General features: G+C 48.9%; 1 protein-coding gene across 2 annotated transcripts in view; it reads right to left on the bottom strand.

Annotated features, from left to right (window-relative positions):
* Positions 1-22,049, bottom strand: part of PLXNC1 (plexin C1) — a 160,564-nt gene extending 138,515 nt beyond the window's left edge. For both annotated transcript variants that reach the window (XM_079773938.1, XM_079773939.1), the window contains exons 1-2: positions 20,970-22,049; positions 618-755 (exon numbers count right to left, since the gene is read on the bottom strand). In XM_079773938.1, coding sequence (XP_079630064.1) covers positions 618-755; positions 20,970-22,034 — 1,203 coding nt within the window. In that variant the 5' untranslated portion in view covers positions 22,035-22,049. The remainder of the gene's footprint in view (positions 1-617; positions 756-20,969) is intronic.
* Between the last annotated feature and the right edge of the window lie 560 nt (positions 22,050-22,609).

Raw genomic sequence — 22,609 nt, 5'->3', positions numbered from 1 at the left:
CAGGCCAATTACTAGGTATTTCTGACTTTATTTTCTCCTCCTTCCCACTGGCCCTCCCCGAAGTGAATAAAAAATCTCAACGTGACTAGGGGTGCATCCATGCAGTGGGAAAGTATAGTCTCAGAGATCAAAGTCAAGGGGAGTCTCACAGATTTCAGGTCTCCGACCTCTCTGGACAGAAGGAGCACCTGCTTCTTTCCTCTCTTCAAGCCCTACAATCTCTTATTTCTTGAAGTTGTGAGAAATCAGGCGCTTTGTGCATTTTCATTATAAAGGAGCTAGAACTGAAAGGTTAAATGCCTCAGGGAGGTGAGTCAGGGGTGGGGTAGGGGCCAGACCCCCATCTACCTCACCTAGGCAACCAGTGAGTAAGGAAGGGGGGATATCTTGGCAGGAGCTGGGAGAGAAGGTGGCTGGTGCTTTGTCACATAGCTAGGGAAACAATTACAAACAGACTTCTAGAAAATCCTTTCAGGCCATTTCTGGGGGTCACTGAAAAGTTCATAAAAGCAGTTGGTATGGTGTTGTGCATAACTCAGACTCAATAAAACATAATCAAAAAGCACAAAATTAGGTCACTATTAACATCGACATTGAAGAAGGCACAAAATACCCACCTTAAGTAACTGGCCGTCTCCAGTCCCCAGGAACAGAACGGCTCTGTTCATCACCACGGTGCCATAAACAGACGTCAGGTCGGAATGGATCATGGTAGACGGCGCAATTGGCTGCACTTTCTCAGGTTGATCTTCTTTCTGAATATGCGCAAAAATGCACAAATAGGAAAAGTTCATTTTTAACAGCCATAATTCATGATGATTAAATGTCTCTTATGCCCACCTGGGAAGGCTCCTACTTGAGCCCCAAATATAATCTCTTCAACAAGATCCCAGGAACAACCTTTTATCCTTTTCATCTGCAAATTCACCGTGCTTGCCCAGCCCATGGAAAGCCATTTGTTTACTATGTATTAACACGTATTGATTGCCAGCAGTGAGCTAGCCATCCATTTAACACTCCCCCAGCTGATATAGGAAGCCGAGTTCCACTTTATTGCCAAGAGAGAGCCCACTGCGGAATCGGGAGGGAGGCAGTCTTACACTTGGCTGTTTGCAGGATCCTGCTGCAGTGTGTTTTAGCGAGGCACTGGCTTCTGCAAGGTTCAACAAGCCATTTCCCAAGATGTGAGGCAGACCATCCTTCCTATTGGGTGTGATGGCGGAAGGAAGGGTTCTGGATTTCCAGGAAGGGTGTAATGTGAAGCCCAAAGACAGGGTAATTCAGAGGGTAAAGAGGGGAAGACATGGTCATGGATGGTGGGAAAGAGAGAGCCACAGAACTAAGGAGGAACTGAGCAGAAGGGCTGGACCTGGTGCTGATGCTCCTGACGAGGAAACGAAGAGCACACTTCCCACCAGAAAGCATTTAAATAGCCTGGGGTCTGAGCACACAGACTCGCATGTTTGCTCCTGATCGTTAAAGAAAGCCCCGTTTTAAACCCAGAGCAGACAGAGTGCTGACCAAAATGTCTTTTTCTTTCTTGTCTAAAGACATGAAGTATTTTATGTTGCTTCCTGCCTTCACCAACAGAGAACCGAGTTTGTTACACAAATCTCAGGAAGATATGGAGCTAGAAAGAGTCGCTGCTGTCTGTAGCTGCTGAACACAGTGTGATACGCACTTTGTCTGCCAGCGCTCAGTTCCCAACTGCGCTAAGGTTTTCAAAGGCACGTTTTAAGTCTCAGCCAATGAGAGAGCTGGCAAACTTCAGTGCGCATCACCGCAACCCCCAAATCGCCCCATCTGGGAGGGGGAGGTTGGCAAGGGAGGCTAAGACTTATTAACTTCATTATATTATTGCCAACAGTGTTTATGTCTTGCAATTTATGTCTTATTAAATATTCATTATTTTTAAACCCACCAAGTTTCATTAACATCTACACTGAATGGATCCATGGACTAAGTTGATCTCTGAAGCCTTTAAAGTGCCGCCTGCACCGCTCTGCTGAAGTTGTGCTGTGAAGAAGATAAGCTGGGAAGGATTTCCTCCAATGCCAATGCCATGATCTCTTTTCAAGGGAAAGATGTCATAACCTAGAGAGAAAGCGACTTATTTGCATAAAATATTCCATAGTAAACTCAGTTTTGAAAGACTTTTTGAAAGCCCATTACAGCTTTCCTTCCTGTTAAAAGATACTTTCCATGCAGTCAGGGAAGACGAGGGCCTGTTCTGTTAAAGTTGAAGTTAAGAAAAAATATCTATGAATCAGAACAACAGATCACTGTTTTTAGATAAGGATACCTTGTGACTATGAGCAGAAAAAGAAAAATCAGATGACCTTTAGATTAAAAAAAGCACACACACACATAATACACCACACATCTTTAAAATAAAACCAGAAGCCAATGCCTCACTTTAAAATAAAACCAGAATTTTTCAAACTTAACATTGGCCACCTATGCCTATTACTTTTATTAAATACTAGAGGCCCGGTGCACAAAATTCGTGCACTGGGAGCGGGGGTGGTCCCTCAGCCCGGCCTGCGCCCTCTCGCAGTCCAGGAGCCCTCGGGGGATGTCTGACTGATGGCTAGCAGTCAGACATCCTTAGCGCTGCCTCAGAGGCGGGAGAGGCTCCCGCCACTGCCGCTGTGCTCACCAGCCGTGAGCCCAGCTTCTGGCTGAGATGCGCTCCCCCTGTGGGAGCACACTGGCCACCAGGGGGCAGCTCCTGCGTTGAGCATCTACCCCCTGGTGGTCAGTGCACATCATAGCAACCGGTCGTTCCACCATTCAGTCAATTTGCATATTAGCCTTTTATTATATAGGATTTGAGCAGCACTGAGAGGTTAACTCAGAGAACTGGGTATCATCTCTGTCTGGGCATCTGGTATAGTCTAATACCACTATCTTTGGCTAGAGAACTCCTTTCTTCTCCATCTCTTGACACAGAAAGAGGAATAGCAGTGGTGCATCCTCAAGGACCAAATGGGACAGTGCACTCCCATGTCTGAAGAATAGAAGGTGCTTATTCACTATAGCTATTCTGATTAGCCAAGAACATGATGTCACAGCAGCCTTTGCTGAGGTGGGATGAGATATTCTGTCTGGTCAAGATTGGCTCCAAAAAAAAAAGAAAGAGAAAGAAAAAGAGGCAGCTCAAAAGCTGAAAGGGAAGAAGGTGAAAATTGACTTCTGAGTGTCCCTCAATAGTTGCAGTTTTCAGAATGAAGGTCGGAATCAATAGCACAGGTAAGCAGTACAGCCATCAAACCCATGTTACCCAACTGGGGAGCTGGTGGCACAGAACAAAACGCCTGGGATCAGGGGCCAGAGGTTAGGACTGCAGCGTGGTTCTCACCCACCAAGGGTGGGGGCAGTTTATTTCTCCCTGCTGGGGGCTGGCTTTCCTGGGTGTGATTAAGGCTGATGCAGCTTGAATAGTAGGGTGGTTATGAAAAAGAGATAATAATGGTAGTAGTAATAAGAATACGTTGATAAGTTTCAGCTGGTATTACTGTTATCCGTGAAACGTACTTACTGTGTGCTACTAGGAGTATTTTATCGTCTTACCTAATAGGAGCCGTGCAGGGGAGTGAGCGGACCTCCTGGGTTGGAATCCTGGCTCTGTCTTTTTCTAGCTAAGTCACTTGGGGCACTGGCCACCAGGGAGCAGCTCCTGCATTGAGCATCTACCCCCTGGTGGTCAGTGCACATCATAGCAACCGGTCGTTCCACCATTCAGTCAATTAACCTCTCTGTGACTCAGTTTCCCCTGTACACAACAGAAGTGGTGGCAACAGCATTTATAGATGCTCCTGCATTGAGCATCTACCCCCTGGTGGTCAGTGCACATCATAGCAACCGGTTGTTCCACCATTAAGTCATTTAACCTCTCTGTGACTCAGTTTCCCCTGTACACAACAGAAGTGGTGGCAACAGCATTTATGCCATAGGCTTGTTATGAGGTCTGCGTGAGTTAGGAGGAAGCCTTAGTAAAGCTTAGGACAGTGTCTGGCCCAGAGGGGCACGCAACACATGCTTGCTCTCATTACCTTATTTAAAAACACAAAGGCTTCCTGCCACCCCGTGGCAGCATTCCCACCTTCTCCTTTGCCACCAGAACCATCCTTTTGTTCAGGTGGCAATAAACCCAAGCCTGGGAAAACCGCGACTGGGGGCCGAGCCAAATGGCAACCCCACTCCCCAGGGCCATACACCAGCTTTCCCCCCCTCGGAGCTAGGGGTGGCCACGCGGCCCAGGTCTGCCCAGCAAGTGTTCAGAAGTCCGCTGGAGGGGCTTCTGGGAATAAATTTCCTCCTTGATAAGAGGAGGCTCTTAAGGTGAGCCATTGGCCCCCCTCCCGCGCCACCTCCCCCTGAAATTGGTGGTGTGAGGCCATCTGCACATTTGGTTTCCGTGACAGTCAAGGTAGAAGGTGAAAATCGACAGCTGAGGCTGGTGTGGGGGTGATGAGAAAAGGCCCTCGGCTCTCCAGGACGTGACTGAGCACAGACGTCCAACCTTTAAACTTTTTACTAAGTTAACGATCGCCGTCACGGCCTAGGCTGCTCTTGATTAGGTTTTCTGTTACCTGCAACGGTGTGCGCGGGGAGGGCCCTGCTCACCAGCTCCCCTCGGCTGCCAGGCCCAGGAGTCGGGCAGCCGAGCTCCGTCCTCTCTCCCTCGAGGACGCTGGCCAGTCAGGACTGTGCAGCCAATGACAGCAGCGAGCCCGGGAGAAAATAAGAGAGCCGAGCTTGGCCCTCCCGTGAGGGCTGCTGTGGCTGAATGGAAATGGATTCTTTTGTGCTGGAAACACACAGAAATGGACAGGTCCCCATGAATGAAAAAAAGGAGCCCTGTGAATGGCTCTCTTACGCTCATTTCAGCAACTGAAAACAAAAGAAAGGCCCCGGAGAGACCTCCTCACAAAAGTGAAGTGAATACCTAGGGAGCCGAGCAGAAAAGGGGCGGGGGGGGGGGGGAGGAAGGATAGTACAGTCGGCCCCAGCGTCCAGAGACTATTCTGACTCTTCTTTGGACCCATTTTCTCTCTTGCCCCCCCTCTCCCCTTGGAGTGTAATCGCTAATGTTGCTCTCGGCCTATTCTGACTAGTTTATTATGTGTAATTTATTTCTGAATCCCAGCCTCTGCTGGTTCGTCTGTGTGTAACAAGGTTAATGCCTTGTAATGATGCTTTTGCCAGTTCTGCCTTTCATGACAAAATCCAATCCTGATTTAACTCTAAACCTTGTCTCCCCTTTGGGCTTTCCTGGTTCCCTCAGTCTTGTCACTCCGCTTCTCCTGCCTGCCATGTCTAACCGGAGCGTCACGCCTACACCGCAGCTGCGAGGGAAACTTTGTTCAGTTTGCAGAAAAAGCGACCTTGTCTCAAACGATGCTTGGGCTGAAATAGATAGGGCCTTGGGCCAGACATGCCAGAGTGGAATGGAGGCTACCGAGAAGGCGCCAGCGCTGGTGTGTGAGTGTGAGGGTGAGTGCGTGTGAGCACACGGAGTAGTGGGCATACACGAGGGAAAGGGCTGGACCTCCTTCACGCCCTCTTTCACTGACAATCCCCACCTGCAGCGGGCGCTGCACAGCCCCAGGTGCGACAGTCACGCATTCCAGGGTGTGAATGGCGCCCTCTGGGGTTGAGTAGCACCGTGTCCCAGCCCCTCCCGTGTGAAAGCTGGCCTGGCCCACCAAGGCTCACGCAGGGTGCTCATAGCCATGCTACAGCTGTTGTGGGAACAGGGGAGGAAATTTGCCCCAAAGTGGGGCCTCAAAGTGCTGGGAACCCAGCAAGTCTTATACTCCAAGGTGCTAAAAGGACTCTCTTAAATTGGTTTTTTTTTTTCCTTGTGGGGCCAGAGCAAACACTGACTGGGTGCCTATGAACTTCTTACACTGAAGAAAGGCCTCGTGGGCAGCTCATTTTGTATCCTGCTACCCTTTGGTATACACTTACTTTGAAACAGTTTCTTCATCACTTCCTAAACTACTAACCCAGGGGCTCACGTGCATGTAGGAAACCTCCCTAGGAGCCCTCCATCCAAGTTCTGGCCCCTGCTCTGTCCCTTACAGGCTGCTTGATTTTGGCAAGTTAAGTCCCTGGACCTCAATGATGGAATCTGTAAAATGGACACAATAACACACATGCCTGTCTATTAGCACGGCTGGGAGGCCAAAATGCAATCATGTGCATGGAAATAACTAGAAAATAATCTTTATTATGCTAGAGAGATGGGGAGAACAATTATTCACTCAGATTAGACAGTGATTTCACTAGCCAGGAAAGTTCCTGTCACTTTTCCTTATTCTTCTGCAGTACACAGCACTGATCGGGCTCTGACTAAGTTCGTGGCATCTCTCTGACCATCTGAAGGAAGAATTTACTTTGGAGACTCAAATGACAAAAAGGAAAAATTCAAAGTGTGCAGGAGGAATGGAGAAGGGAAGTTTGGGGACAGCCAGGCAGGCACCCCTGCACCAGGCAAGATCTGGCAGGTGCAGTGCAGCACAGGAAACACGAAAAGTGGCAAAGTTGGTATTTCACACCCTCTCACTTGCTCTTCCCCCTTCCTTCCTCCTTCGGAGGGCCCCAGGCCCTCCAGCCTCTCAGCCCTCCCTGCCGCCAAATGCCCCCAAGATTTATCCGTCCTTTTTCCTGCTTTATGCACCATCTCCCATCTAAATCCCCATCCCCTCCTTATAGCTAATTCCAGTCAATTACTTATGAAAAGATACCTGACTCAAATGATTCACAAAAAGATATGAATGGCTGATAGTGTGAAAAATGCATTTTCGTGGATTCTTGGAGTTGAAAGAGACTCACTCTGCCAGTATGCCAGCTATTGGCGTTGAGTTCAGAGATTTGTTTACTCTGGGGCTGTCCTGTGTGATGCAGGACTTTTAGCATCCCTGACCCCTGTCCACAAAATGCCAGCAGTGCCCCCCATCATGGCGACCACTGAAAAAGCTCGGTCCCCCACATTTCTAAATTCCATCTCCATCTCCACATCTCTACCCCATCCAAGCCCCCATCATCTCACTCCTGGTCCTCCTGGTCTCTCGCTCTTAACCTAAAATCTATTCTCCATCCAGTAGCTAGAGTAATCCTTTAAAATGTAAAACCCATCAATTTGATTGCCTAAAATTCTTCAATGGCTTCCTATCACACTTAGAATTAAATCCAAATGCTCCCCGCCACCCTCTCCCCGCCGCCCCCCGCCCAGGTCTTCAATGAGCTGGTCCCTGACTACTTCTTCAAACTTCCTTGTCCCCCTCTTTCCCTGCTTCAATTCCCAGGGTGGCTTTCTTTCAGCCTTTTCAAATGTTACCATCTTCCTGCCTCAGAGCCTTTGCATCTGCTACTTCTTCTAGATGTCCTCTCCCCACTCTACTCCCTTGTAGGCCTTTTCAGTCTTTCAGGTTTCAAGTTCAGTCACCTCCTCATGGATATACAACTATAGATCTTCCCATCCCTACCCCAGTTGTTATAATGGATCATAGCACTTCATTTGTTTCCTTCAAAACACTTATTACAACTATTGTTTTTAGATTTTTATTTATTGTCCATCTCTCAATAGACTCTAAGCTCTACAATAGTTTATCTTAGTCTACACTTTAAATGCAACCTACACCTCAGCATCTGGCCTGTAGTAGGTTGTCAATAAACATTTGCTGAATGAATGAACAAATGCACGAGTCAATGTTTGAATGGTTTCGGTCAATATCACCTCAGGCGATGCTGGCACATCGCTGAGGAGGCCTAGACATTACAGAGTTCTTCAACTGAGTCAACATTTGTCCCTTGGAAACTCTGAGCCACACCTCTACCTTGGGGAGCAATACTAAACTACCCCACACTCCCTACTCCCGTGTATCTTGGCCTTCTCTCAATTTCACATCGATGTTCACTGACAGTCTGGAGAGGCAGTTTCTGGGGCTTTTGCCATCCCAGCCATTGAAGGTCCACAGATTCAGGGTACTGAACACGTGGCTCTGAGAAGTAAGCAAAGCACTTCGGGTGTTCTCTGACTGCTCTTTCCCGTGATCAGAGTAGCATAAATTATGAACATGCCTTGCATTGAGTTAACTCTTTAAATAATGGTAGCGTGGAAGAACAGGAAAAACAAGAGATTTTAAGTAAAAAGTGATTTGGGTTCAAGCTCTATTACTTATGGGCTAAAGTCTGGGCAGTCAGAAACTTCTGAAGTTTCTCCATCTGCCCATCCACACATCATTTATGGAGCACTCGCTCTTGGCCAAGTCTTGATCTGTAAAATGCAGAGGAGAATAAAGCTGGGATGGTCGAAATAAGCCAATCAAATACATTTTGAAACAGAATGCAACCCTTGACACTTTAGGCCACTGGTCTCTGAAACACCTGCTACCTGAAATGAGTGGCTGGAAGGCCTGCACTGACATCCACAGTTCACGAATAGAATTCAGAGAATCCATGAAAGTGGATGAGAAAAAAAAAATCTTCATTTTAGCAAACTCTAATTGAAACTTAGCATTTCCTTTCATTATGGATGCAGGCCACAGTGGTATTAACTGAGCCTGTGACTTTGTCACTAGGAGAAATCAGATATTTTCATGTCATTTTGTAGTTGTTTCAGATATCTCAAAATATTGTTTACACTATCTCTACTTTGACATTATGGTTGTTATTGCTCCTAGATCTTGCTACTTAATGTGTTAAAGTATATTACTAGACCTCAAATGGAAAAAAGTATTTTGACATATCTGTATATGTATATAATTGGTTCGTTCTGCAATTCTCTCTTTTTGTTTTATGCGCTTAAAGCCATTATCCTGAGAATAATCTACAGGCTTTGCCAGAGCACCAGGTTCCGTGGGATGCGGAACCCCTGGGTGAGGGGCGTGAAGAACTGCGATGCACAGGAGGTTGATGTGCCTTTGGTGACACCTAAAATAAGGTGACCAGATTTTAACATTGGTAAAGCGGGACACTATTGACTGGGGGGAGGAGGGGTTCTTGATTAAAAATTTGGTCTATATTGTAATCGCTTTTGGTTTTTTTAATAAAAAGAAATTCACTTCTTAGATCATCGTTGAATTTGCATCCTCTTTTCTTACTCATTATGTTAAAAATCCAAAAAAATAATTTAAAATTATATTATAAATTATTATATACATATTGCTTAAAAACACAGTAAGTAGGTACATAATTACATGAACATATTTTATTGTTAGTTTATAAATTAAATTAATTTGATTGTTATAAAGTAACTATATTTTAAAAATTATTTTAATTTTAATCCTATATTTCTTTCTAAATAATAACAATATTAACTTGTATTATTTTTCCTCTGAATTTGCCGTAACGTAAATCGTAAGTGTCACTTTCAAGGCCGGCGCTAGACTTTTTGCCGCCACTATAAAATATAAATAATATGAGTACTGTCTGCTAAATTCAAGAAAATTTATGTATTTATGAAATAAATAAATAAATTACTTACCTAAATTATCTGACTAGCTGATTTGTAATGACATCACTTATTTAACTAGCTTACTAGCATGCAGTACGATGTGTATCATCTGAGAGACAGTTACAAAATGTTTTCGTCGTTGCCAATCCCAAAAAAGGCCATTGTTCATTAAGTCCAAACAATGGTGGTCGAATTCTAACAACTGATCAACAATGCGAACTTTATAAGCAGTTCTCGATAATCAGTTCTCAACAATTATTTGTTATTATTAAAGTTTAACATTATAAAATTAACAAAAATAATATAAAACTCATATCCTGGCTAAATAGCCACATGGCCGCCGAAAACCGTATATTCCCTTCCTGTTCTCCCGCCGTTCCCTAGCTTGTCATGCATTCTTTCCAAAAATCGGGACTTTTTTAAAACGCCGCGTGACGCGGGACAAATTATTAAAAATCGAGACTGTCCCGCCAAAAGCGGGACGTCTGGTCACCTTAACCCAGTGATGGGCAACCTTTTGAGCTTGGTGTGTCAAACTTCGCCAAAAAACTGAGCATAACTCGGGTAGTGTGTCACTTTGAGGAAAAAACATTATTTCGCAAATGTTTCATCCTCGGCATGCGGCCGCCTGTCATCAGAAATGGCTACGCGTGTCAGTGCTGACACGTGTGTCATAGGTTCGCCATCACTGCCTTAACCTAAAACCACCGGCTCCCTGGGCCACCCACCCCAACCTGCCGCCTCAGAGAAGCCAGGCCAGCACTTGGACTCTAACTGTAAGAATGAGTCACTGATGGAGAAAGGGGCCTCGGGAGGAGGTCAATGAGCAATCATTTAGGGACAGCTGGTGTGTCAGAGCATATACTTCTCCAGCAGACTCTTCCCAGACCAGCTCATTCCTGGGGCAACAACCAGGAGCCCAGCCTCAAAGGTGAGGCGCCCCGGGAGAGGCCCTTCCCTCTAGCGACCGGCCTTATTCTGGCTGTAAACACAGCTCCAGGGTCTGGAAGCTCTCAGCTCCCTGTGCTACACTCAGCACCTTCTCCCCCAGGTGAAGAGCAGCCTCTTCCTAGTCTGACGAGCATTTATGAGGCCCCACTATGTGTTACACAGCCTCATGGATGCCTGGGAAACAAAGGGAGACAGACCCAGCCACTCCCTCAGGCTCGCCCACCCCAAACAGGCCGTGCTGAGCCCAACACAGAGCCTGGCACTGCACCAGGTATGGGAGGCACTGCACAGAGTTACAGAGTAGATCCCCAATTCCCAACGGCATGGCCAACTGCCTGCTTAGTGACTCTTCCTGGGTGTCCCAAAGGCATCTAAACAGCAAGCAACAAAAATTAAATTTACCTTCTAATTGGTCACCAACACCTCTCAGTTCTACGTCTTAGTAAGCTATTTCCTCTCTGCCTCCTCTCCACCCTCACTGCTACCAATCTCGCCTCACCCAGTTCAGGGCTTCAGCATCCCTCAGATGGATGACTGCAATCCACAGAATCCCTGTTTCTCTCCATGATCGGCCCCACCACTCTAGACCAAGGCGACATTATTTCTTGCCTGGACTACTTCAGGAGCCTCCTGCAGGTTTCCCTGCCTCCACTGGGGCCAATCTCTTATCCATTCCCCACAGGGCAGCCATTATTGGGGAACTCAAATCTAATCATTTCACATCCCTTCAAAGGCTCTTCTATGCTTCGAGGAAAAAAATATAATCTCCTTCCCACAGCCTGCAAGGCATATAGGACTGGGCTGCTGCTTCCTTCAGCAATCTCCTCCCCTAACCCTCTCCCCTGCCCCCCTCGCTGTACTCAGCCACACAAACCTTTTGTTCTTCAAACTGACCAAGTCATGCCCTCCCTTCGGCCCTTGAACTTGCTCTCCTGTCTGCGAGGAGTGGCTCCCTTCTGGCTCTGGAGATGACCCTAACTATCCATTCTCATCTTCCTAGTGTCAACTCAACCACCATCAAGGCAACTGTCCCAATACCTGTTTAGTTCCTTTAAAGCCCCAATTACAGTCTGTGCCTCAGTTTCCTCATCTGTAAGATGGAAGTAACAATGTTACCTACCTCATAAGGTTGTGGTGAGGATTAAATAAGTTTTAATATTGGTAAAGCACTTACTTAGAACACTTGGTACACAGTACGTGCTCTGTAACTGCTCAGTTACTCTAATACAGTGGTCGGCAAACTCATTAGTCAACAGAGCCAAATTTCAACAGTACAACGATTGAAATTTCTTTTGAGAGCCAAATTTTTTAAACTTAAACTATACAGGTAGGTACATTGTTATTAACTTAATCAGGGTACTCCTAAGCTGGCCTTTGCTAAAAACTCAAGGGGCCAAAGAGCCGCATGTGGCTCGCGAGCCGCAGTTTGCCGACCACTGCTCTAATGTAAACATAACTTATTTGTGTGCTGCATGTTTATTGTCTACTCTTGTACCAGTGGGAGAAATGTTTTCACACAGTACTTGGCACATAATAGGAATGCAAGAAATTATTTGTTTAAAACAATGGCTGCCCTTCTACTCAGTTGTCTTGCCTGCAATCTTGCCTCACCCATTCTATGTCTTGAGTAACCTTTCTAGAGCGCAATCAGATCCTGTCTGCTTATAACCCTGCCGTGTCCTTCATCAGCCACAGCCATGCTTTCACACCCTGTGCAGCAGAGTCCTGGAGGGTCCTCTGAGATGCCTCAGGGACAGGCCTGGGTGTCGGGGTCTGGGAACCTCCCCACCCCTGCTTCACCCTGGGTCCCCGCTGGTGGCAATGGTCTCAGCCAGGGCAGCAGGCCAATGACGATTTGCCAATCTTTTTCTCATACCCAGCTTCTGGTTAAGATTTATGTTAAGGGCCAGGTTTGGAAAGTCTGAAAATGACTAACCATCAGGTTAAATCCAACCACCTTTGCCTGTCTCATTAAGCCCTTTGCCATCTGGACCTGCACACTCATTTCTGGACACTCCCCAGCCGGGTGCGCTACCCGCGGTTCACAAGCCTATTCAACTTCCTGCGTGTGCACAAGCTGTTCCCTCTCTCCACAGCTCCCTTCCTTGCCTTCTCCACTTGGCTCCAGCTTCACCCCTCGGAAGCCTCCCAGATCCTCCCAGGCCGAGTTTGATGCCCCTTCTTGTGGCTGACACAGCACTTTATTTTTAATTTTTTTTTGCGTACACCTGCATTGTAAAGATTTGTCTTGCCCTCACGCCACAACAGCAGGGGTCGGCAAAATACCACTTGTCGGCCAAATCTGGCCCACCTGTTTTATTTTCCCCCCAATGGCCAACCATGAGGTAAGAATTCTGTATTTTTAAATATTTGAAAAAAAATCAAAAGAAGAATATTTCATGACAAGTGAAAATTAAATGAAATTTGGATTTCCGTGTCTGGAGTTTTATTGGAACATCGCCCTTGGTTGCTGCCACCCTACACGGTGGCCAGGTCACTGCAACAGAGACTGTAGGTGGCCTGGGAAACCTAACATACTGAAGATCTGACCTTCACAGAAACAGCTGCTGACCTCTGCCTAACAGCACTGGCCTGCCCCTGGGCCAGGATCACCAGGGTCAAGTCCCCATCATAACTTCTCCAAGGAGCACAGTACGTGTAACGATTGACTAGACAGCCAAACTGATATGAAAATCAACTACAGGGACTGTGAAACACAGGTCATAATTTGTGACAATATAAAAACCTGTAATAACATAAAACTGTTAGTATTAAGACTATTTGGTTTTGAGACAGTATGAAAACTGCATTTTCATCAAGATAGAAAATTAAACTAAGAAAAACTATGAGCACATTTGATAAGAAAAAAAAAAAAATCTTACTACTATGCCCCTATTCCCACAAACAGGTCAGACCCTGATGCCCACAAACTGTCCCCCAGCAGACTCTGGGATTTCTCACAGCAGGCCTCAGTCTTCATCAGCCATGTGCACTACGTAGCAAGGTCGGCGGAGGTCATCAAGCTCAAAGGGAGGCAGAGGTGGTACCATGCTATGGGGTCAACATGGTGATCCCAGTGTAGCTCTTCCATCATTCCATCCTAAGAGAACCTTCCCACTGTGCCTACCGGGGGCGTCACATGGTTGACCCCCTTCTTCTGATTGGACCAGGGGTCAGTATCTGCCGCAAGGGCCACAAATCCCTACTCTGAATGGTGCTCTATTTGGTGTGAAAGGTGAGTTGGACACAATTCTCTTTCCTGGTGATTTGAACTAATTAATATAGAAAGTTTTTGCCAGTGGGGAGCCCAAGCAGAAGGGCCAATGCCATGGAGAGGTAGAGTGGGGATCAGGCAGGCTGAGACACATTCAGGTGGAAGGGTTGAGGGGCAGACATTTGAGGAACCAGAGGCCATTTGGTAGCCGGACTGAGGGAGGCAGCCTTGCTAAGCATGTTGACAGTGAAACCTTAGAATGAGCATCCATCACTTGTTGCTGCTAAGCTCCTTCAAGCTGCCTTGAGTCCAGAACCATCTCCCAATTCCATCTCAAGGAGCCCTATCCTATTACATTACTAATCACGATGGTGATGATAGTCAATACATATATAGCATTTACTATGGGTCAAATAGTGTTCATCCTAGACATATTAACTCATTAATCCAAACAATAATCCTATGAGGCAAATAGAACGCCTATTTATAAGTGAAGAAACCAAAGCACAGAAAGGTTTAATAATTTGCCCAAGGCCATACAACTGGTAAGTGGCAGCTTTGGGCCCAGTTGACCTGGCCCCAGAGTCTGTGCATGTAACTACTACACAGTACTGCTCCCATTCCTAGATTTCAATGTAACTCCATGTGGTTCTGCCCACTAAATCCACCATCCCTTATCTGAGCTTGCTTAAGTAGCTTTTTGTTTCATGCAGCCAACTGTGTCTAAAATGGATATTAGTATTCGAACTGACGCTATAAAGAGTTGGCCCTCGGAGAGATTTCATGTGTGTGGAACTGGTTCTGGTGTACAGCAGAATGGAAGATTCTAGAAGCACCCCCTACATCCTGGAATGAAATGCAAATAGACTGTTGTATGCAAGAATGAATGAGCTAATTAAACTCTGACCGGTAGGTTCTTGAGTCAGACTACAAGCTCAAAAATAGAAAGGCTTTAAGTTTCCTGGGTATTCCCTTTGAGCAATTAGAAGAGAATAAGGAATATAAGGTAGTTGTGGACCCTGAAAAAGAAGATACCTACTAAGAAAGGCTCTCAGTGGCTTAATTGGTCACAAATTTTAAAAACAGAGCTTAGTAGCCATTCCTACGCAGGGACCTCTCCCATGAGCTACACTTCAGGGAGATGCCAGCACTGGACTGCCTGCCTGCACTGTGTTTCTGCCATCTGAGCCAGCCCTTAAAAAGGAGTTCCTGGATCCTATTTCAACCAATAGGACTGAGGCTTTCCACATCCAATCAGAGCTATGCAGCTATAAGCCCATCAGCTTCTTCACCAACCAATCAGAGTGGCTCCATTCTGAACAATCAGGACAGTGTCTTTTGAACTAATCAAACTTCAAGGATTTGGAGTCCTCATTTGCATGAAGACAAACCAAGGAGGCATCAGGGGTGGGAACTTCTGTCTATATAAGTCAGCTCCCCTGTGGCTCTGGGAGTATACTTTCCCTTCCCACTTAAGATGAGACAGGAGATTGCATTTCCATGGCCAGAGCTGAAACACCTTAAATGTCTTGCTGGAGCAGAGCAGAGGTCTCTAGTCAGAGAGGAGCCTCCCCATACTGTATCTCAATTGAGCTGTTTGCACTGAATAAAGTTTCCTTCTTCACCACACCCACACCAAGATCATCCGTGAACATAATGGGATGAGTTGAAAAAATGGACAAGTTCGTATCACAGGTGCCTCAGCTGGACTATAAGGAAAATTGTGTTCCCTTTCAGCAGTGGTTCTAAAATGTGAATGTGTATCAGAATCACCTGGAGGGCTTGTTAAAACACAGTTTCTGATTTAGTAAGTCTGATGTAAAGGCCCAAGAATTTGCATTTCTAGCAAGTTCCCAGGTGATGCTTATGCTGTTAGGTCAGAGACTGAACTCTGAGAATCATTGCCCTACCTACAGCATAAAGCCCTTTTCCTCTTATCACTGGAAGGCATGATCATGCACATTATTAAATTACTAGATGCCCAGTGCACAAAATCCATGCACAGGTAGGGTCCCTAGGCCTGGCCGGTGATCAGGGCTAATCTGCGGGGTGACCGGTGGGGCTATCGGGGGGGGGGGGGGGCCCTGCTGGCACTCACCTTGGCCAGCCTGGCACCGCCCACTTGCCAGCCTCGTGTCTCCCCCCTTCCTCCACCGCCCCCCCCCCCCAGCACTGCTGCCAGTCGCCTCCCTCTGCAGGGCGACTGGCAGGGCGATCAGGGGGCCCCCACTGGCACCTGCCTTGACTGGCCTGGGGCCTGCGGGCTGGGGGCAGCTCCTGCATTGAGCGTCTGCCCCCTGGTGGTCACTGCCCATCATAGTGACTGGTTGTTCGACTGTTTGGTCGATTTGCATATTAGGCTTTTATTATATAGGATGCCATACAAGATCCTACCATGGGTTTCCACAGTCAAAGTTAACCTCCAAATTGGCAAGATCAGAAGTCTGGCTATTCCAATGAATAGGGATTTGTAGGAAGAGCCAGAGGAGGGGAGGATGCCAGATAGCCTAGAACTGGGAAAAAGAGGCCTGGGGGCATCAGACATTAAGAAAACACAATAGTTAAGGGAGAATGAGATGGCCAGATTCAGGAAAATATTGCCACTAAGTGCAGAAATCATTTCCAACATGACCCTTCAAGACCCTTCATTTGTTAATTCAACAAATACTTTTCACGTCCCCAACTATACAAGGTACTACATGCTAGTACTCTTGGTCCAACAGAAAATAAAATGTTACAAGGTCCCTTACCTTCTGGGGATTACATTTTAATTGTGGCTGCTGATAAAGAAGAGAGTGTCTGTAGTCCAGATTTAGGCTGAGATCTCTGGATTTAGATTATGGGCTAGGTTGTGTCCAAGAACAAAAACTAGGAGCATTCCCTTGAGGCCCTGCAGGTCTCTCTGAGGTCATTAGAAACCTGAACACAAAGAATGCCAGCACTATCTAGAAGTTGACAGTTTCAGAACTACAACCTCCCAGAGTGTTAACTTTAGGTGGTCAAACACACAGAACCAGAAACTCAGTTCATGGTCAAGGATTCTCTGCTCTATCATAAGTCTCATGCCCGCAAACAGCTGATCTTATCAGAGCAGTTGCAAGGGCCCAGCCAGCTCCACTCAGGATAGAACTGGCACCAGCACCCACTATCCATGGTGCCGGACTGTCCGAGGCCAGACCACCCAGGTCCTAAAACCTCTGCCATTTACCAGCTCTGGAACCTATTAAAGCTCTATGGGCCTCAATTTTATCATCTATAAAATCATAATAATATAATTTTGTTGAACCAAGAGATCCTTGCCTCATTGGATGGCTGTGAGAATCAACCAAAAAATTAGGCATGTAAAGTGCTTAAGACAAAGCCTGGCCATGACAGCTATCTAGTAGATAGTAGCCATGACTGCTTTTTCCCTCTGAGTGGGTTTTGAGCTTTGAAAATCCACCGTTGCATATCAAATGTATATATGAGGGTAAAAATCACCGTCTAGCCTACAGATTGCAAAATGGTGAGACAGGATCATAACAGAAACCAAAGGAGGAATAAACATGTGGACTTTGAGGTCAAGAAGGCTGCACTGCCAAGTGGTCCTGGGACATCACTTCTGCATGCAGCGGCTAGAAGTGTCTTGGGTTACTGTCTGCCGGAGAGCATGTGAGTGTTTGTGGTTGTCTGCATGACAGCTAAATTATGTCAGGCTTTGGTCCCATTGGCCAACAGTATAAGAAAACACCACTCTCAGTGTCTCCGGGGGGGGGGGGTGGGGGGTAGGGGGAGGACCATGTTTAAACCACAAGCAATCCCAGGACCCAACTATGGCAGCTAAACAAACCTGAAATGATCAGACTTCAAACCTTAGGTACAAACACTTTCTACAAGTGCATTGGTGTGCAGGGGATAGCTGGGGTTCAGAGTGGGAGGAAATTAAATTAATTAGCTTGTACATAATTTAAAACATTCATTTTTTTATACTAACCAAAGCACACAGATATGTGAGGAAATAGAATGAAAAAAAATCACATGAAGTTTTAAAAATGCATTTCAAAGGGCCCCCTCCAACCTCAAGCCCACATTTAGGGGAGGTTGGCTGCTGCCTTTTCAGTTAGGGGACTTTCAAGGGAAAGTTTGAGAACCACCAGAGTGGAAAAAATACACAAGAAGACATTGCCAGACCTGAGCCCTGACACCCGTTGTTTTGTTCTTTTGTGCTTCCTCATCAGATAAATGGGAATGTTCCTCATGGACTCAGCCTCAGACTTGATGAGGGGCTCACTAGAAATAATATATGGCAAGGCACTGTGCAAATATTTCCTGGGATTATCATCATCATTATTATTATAGGACTGTTATTATTTATTAAGGTCTACAGAAATCGGCTGCCTTGGCACGTTCGCGAGCTGAAGCTAACCTGCTGGAGTTGCGAAAGGGGATTCAAAGTTGGTGGCAAGGCAGAAAAAAGCAACAGCCCGGTGTGTAAAAGGCTGAGTAGTACACACTCGTGGCACAAGCATCCCACAGATGAACCCTTAGCAGGAGGAGCTGCAGGGAAAGAAAATCAGCAACATGCGATTGATAGGAAGAGAGCCGAGAAACAAGAGAACACGACCCAGTCACTCCTGTCACTTTGCTACCCATGGTTGATGGAAGATGGAAAATCAGAGCCAGCCATCGAACAGGAGAGGGAGAAGGCAAGCCCATCTAGCCGCCGGTGCCTCGCTGCCTGTGGCTTACTGTTCAAATGACTGTCTGCTCTGAAGGAACCGCTGCTGGAATCTACTGAGGCTCCCTCTGGAGTGTGTCAAGTCTGTCTCCTGTGTTAGGCACCTATAATCCAGCCTGCCTTTTCCAAAACACAATCAAACCTGAAAATAAAATGCAGAACAAATGACATCATTGTTCTGAGTGACAACTGGAGGCACACTGATCCCATGACCCCATTAAATGGGGTTGCAACCTGCCATTGTCCTTTCAGCGGCGAAATCAGCGGCACCCAGCACAGAGCCTTGCTCACACTAGGAGGCATCACACAAATGTTTGTTGAATGAAGTATCCTATCTGCCTATTTCATAGGTTAGAAAATAGTCAGCTTTTTTCAGCAAAACTACCACCTTTCCCCCCCTCCATTCAAACCCCTCTTGAAATTTCATTCCACTAAGGCTTTTTCGTGCATACTAGCAGCAAGAAATTTACTTAAATGAGGGAAGAAGAAAAAGAGAAAGCAAAAACTCCAAGCTCCCACCTGTGCGACCATGACATGCTATTGTTTGAACCAGAGTATATTATTTACCTTGGATGACAAGCTCAGGGGGTAGAGACCCCGTCTTTCAGAACACATAGCTCTGAGCACACTGGGAGCTCTCAATAAATAACAGCAGCAAGCAATGCTATGGAGGGACCTCTTTTAATGATTTCTTTTTCCAATTCCAGATTTTTGGCAGCATGTGTTTATCCCTCGCTTGATTCCCAATGGGCAGCTCTCTCCCAGAAGCCCCCGTGAAGATGATAAACAGCTCTCCGACCGCCCCTTCCCCTCCTCATCCCAGCGCCAGTAGGAACACCTGATCGAGCCAAAACGCGGATTCTGAGTGCATTCAGGATGCCTGCTGCGTTTGGAAGGGAACTAAGTCCTCCAGGACCCAATGGGTAGAGAGAGGCAGTCAAGAGAACTGTTTTGGCTCCACACATCTACACAGCTGTCAGATGGCAAAGCTTGGACTTCCACTGTTAGTACCTGCTGTGGGCCTCCGAGCTGTCTTGTCATTAGCCCCAGAGACCAACTATGCCTTAAGCTTGACACAAAGTAATATTTGGGGGTATTTTCAAGTCTTTCAACAGAGGAGTGGAAGGTGATAATTTTTGCCACATTCGAACTACAGAATATAAAGATCTAATAAAGACAGGTAGTAAATATTAAAGTGTATGTGTAGAGCAAGATTAAGTCCTTTAGGGTGCTTTATATGTCATTTATGCTTTAGAAAAATTATACCAGTGACTAAATGAAGGCATTATCAGCATGCAACTGATAGGCAAGGTGGAACCAGCAAATGACCATTCTAAGGAGCCTTGCAAAGGACTTCAGTTATTTTTTTCTCCCTGGAAAATAGGGCTGATATTGAGTAAGATGGGTTTTGCAGAGAAAGGGGGGAGTGGGGATGGGAGTGTCTTTCTGTACACACATTAACACACCTTAGAAGCAATGCTCCCCTGTATGCCTACACAACTGTAGCAACACAACACATTTTCCAAGTGGAGACTGCTCCCTTGCCTCCCCTGACGCCTTTTATGCCAAAACAATGGCAACACCTGTAGCCATTAATTCCTGCTCTTTGATTTCTGTCCAGTTATAAAGGAGGCTCTCAGCAGGCTCGCCTCTCAGGAGCCATATGTGGAGTAGATGTGCCAGCCGCCTTGGAAGGAAAACGGCCTCTGAGAAGTGCACAATGGCTCCATAATCCCCATCAACCGGACCCTCTTGAACCGCTGCTTTCTTTTCCAGTCAAAGAAATGCCAATCTCAAGAGTCAGCTGCGGCCGCCCTGGGAACCTCAGGGAAGCCTGTGCTGTTTGCCTGGTTGGGTACACCACAAGGGTGGTGCCTCTTGAGCCCCACGATTTAGTCCGGCAATCTGGAGCCCAGAGACTGCCTGTCGCACCCCCAACACTTTCTCTTGCTCTCCCCTCCAGGGTGAGGCTTTTCCTACAAAGCCACCTCTGCCTGCCCACCCGCTCCCCCACCCCGCGGGAGACCACAGCGCACCCTCAGCAGAACCACGGCCCCGCCCCCTGGCGCTGGGTGGCGCTGAGCTCTGCCCCACGTCCAGCAGGCTCCCAACTCTTCAGACCACATCCCATGGTTACCGCGGCGGGGGCACAAGGCCTGGGGTGCGGTAGCGAGTCCTTTAGGAAGTGGCTTCTCTGCGGAGGGCACTGTTTGGTAACCATGTTGAGGAAAGGGGTCAAAGCCACAAGCCAGCTAAACCCACACACCTGAGTTAGCGCTTAGGGAGGGAAGGGGGTGGGGCTGCACGGGAGGCTCAGCCCCAAACAAGCGTCCACGTCTGGGCAGGGAAGGACGGCACTGGGATTTAGAGTTTTGAGCCTAACTCCTGCCCTCTCCACCTCCCCGGTTACACTCCCTTTGGGGACCCCTGGCCCTGCTTTAGAGTCTCCGAGGCCGCCTCGTCGGCTGTGTGAGAACGGCGTCGGGCGGCCACGGGGCTGTGTGAATCCTGGAGCCGGTCCATGCCAACCCGGGCTCCCTCCCTCTCTGCCTCGGCGGCGGCCCCCCCCCCCCCCCCCCCCGGCAGGAGCGCTCCCGGCAGCGTCCCGGGGCAGGACTTACGCAGTTGGGCTCGTGGGAGTCGAAGTCCCACTTGCAGTTCTTGGCGCGCGCCTGGATCTCACTCATCCTGAAGAGGCACAGCGCCGTGGTGGCGGGGGAGCGCCGCTCCTGGCCCTCGCCGGTGGCCGCGCTGAACACGCCCGCCCACACGTCCAGGGCCTCCACCAGGCTGGAGGAGAGCAGCAGGCGGCGGCCGTAGGGGTGCCCGTGGCCGCAATCGAGGGCCGCCTGGCCCTGGAACTTCACGTCGACGCTCTGCGCGATGCGCGCCATGCTGGGCCAGCCGGTGGCGTGGCCGCTGGTGTAGTTGTAGGGATAGTAGGGGAAGTAGACGCTGGCGTTCCAGAGAAAGGCGTCCACGAAGTGCAGGCTGCCCGCGCCCCCGCCGTGCAGGTTGAGGCGGCCCAGCTCGGCCGTGTCGAAGCTGCGCCCCTCCGTGTTCTTGATCGCGATGGCTGTCTGGCGGTCGGACGCCGCCGGGTTGCAGCGGTTCGCCGTCTCGGTCTCCGGCAGCACGTAGGTGGCGGCCACCGCCAGGTACCAGGGATTCTCCTGGCCAATGCGGAACACCACGCCGGCCGTCGAGCCCTGCGGGTGGCAGGACACCACCTCGGTGCCGTTGCGCAGGGAGCTGAGGCTCAGGTTGCCCAGGGGCCGCACCTCGCAGGCGCCTCGGCCGAAGGTCCAGCCGGTGAGCAGCAGCCCCCCGAGGCCGGTCGCCCCCTCGCGGTAGGGCAGCAGCAGCTTGCTGAAGCTGCTCCCCGGCCGGGGCCGCGCGGGGGGCGCCAGCGAGACGGGCTCCGTGCAGTTGCCCGCTTGGTCCCGGTACAGGCGCGAGAGCCTGTGCTCCAGGCTGTAGTCCAGCTGGTCCAGGCAGCTGCCGCTCGCCACGAACACGCCGTCCGCCCGGCTCACCGCGATGGCTCCGATGGCTTGCTCTGCCCGCCACACCGGCTCGTCCGCGCCCCGGCCGGGCGCCGCCAGAGCCAGCAGATAGGCGAGCAGGGGCAGCGGCGCGGCGGGGCGCGGGGGGCGCGGCGGTGCTTTCCTCCGGGAGACCTCCATGGGGCTTGGGGGGTCGCCCCCGGGCAGGGCGCGAGGTGGCGGCGGCGGCGGCTCAAGAGCGCGGCGACGGAGACGCGGGCGGCGGCGGCTCCTGCGCGCGCTCGGGCTCCCGCGGCCGCCCCATCCCCGCCGCTCGCCTGGGAAGGAGAGCGGGGAGGGCGGCGCGCGGCGGGCTCGCTCCGGCAGCCTGTGCAGCGGCGGCGGCGGCGGCGGCAAGCCCTGCGCGCTCCGGCCCCGCTTCCTCCTCGCCTCCTTCTCCGGAGAGTTCCTCTGTGCAGCGCTGGCGCTCTCGGGGAGGCGAAGAGGTGGGGGGAGCGAGGCAAGCGGGGAGGACCGGAGAGGTTGGGTGCGCTGGTGCGTTTCACTTTCCCATTGTGAAAGTGGGATGCAACTGGCCCCCTTCCTCATCCTCTTCCTCCTCCGCCCTCCGCCTCCTGCCCGCCCGCCCTCCCTCCACGCCCATCTCCCCTCCCCTCTTGATTCCGTGAGATAGGGAGGAGGGAGGTCTGATAATTTGGGTTACTGTGTAGGTGGCCTCTTTCATCTATTCAAAACAAAGCTGAGCCGCCTGCCGC

This window comes from Cnephaeus nilssonii, assembly GCF_951640355.1.
Source record: "Cnephaeus nilssonii genome assembly, chromosome: 6".
NCBI classification, from domain to species: Eukaryota; Metazoa; Chordata; class Mammalia; order Chiroptera; family Vespertilionidae; genus Cnephaeus; species Cnephaeus nilssonii.
This window is presented reverse-complemented; position numbering and strand designations above follow the sequence as displayed.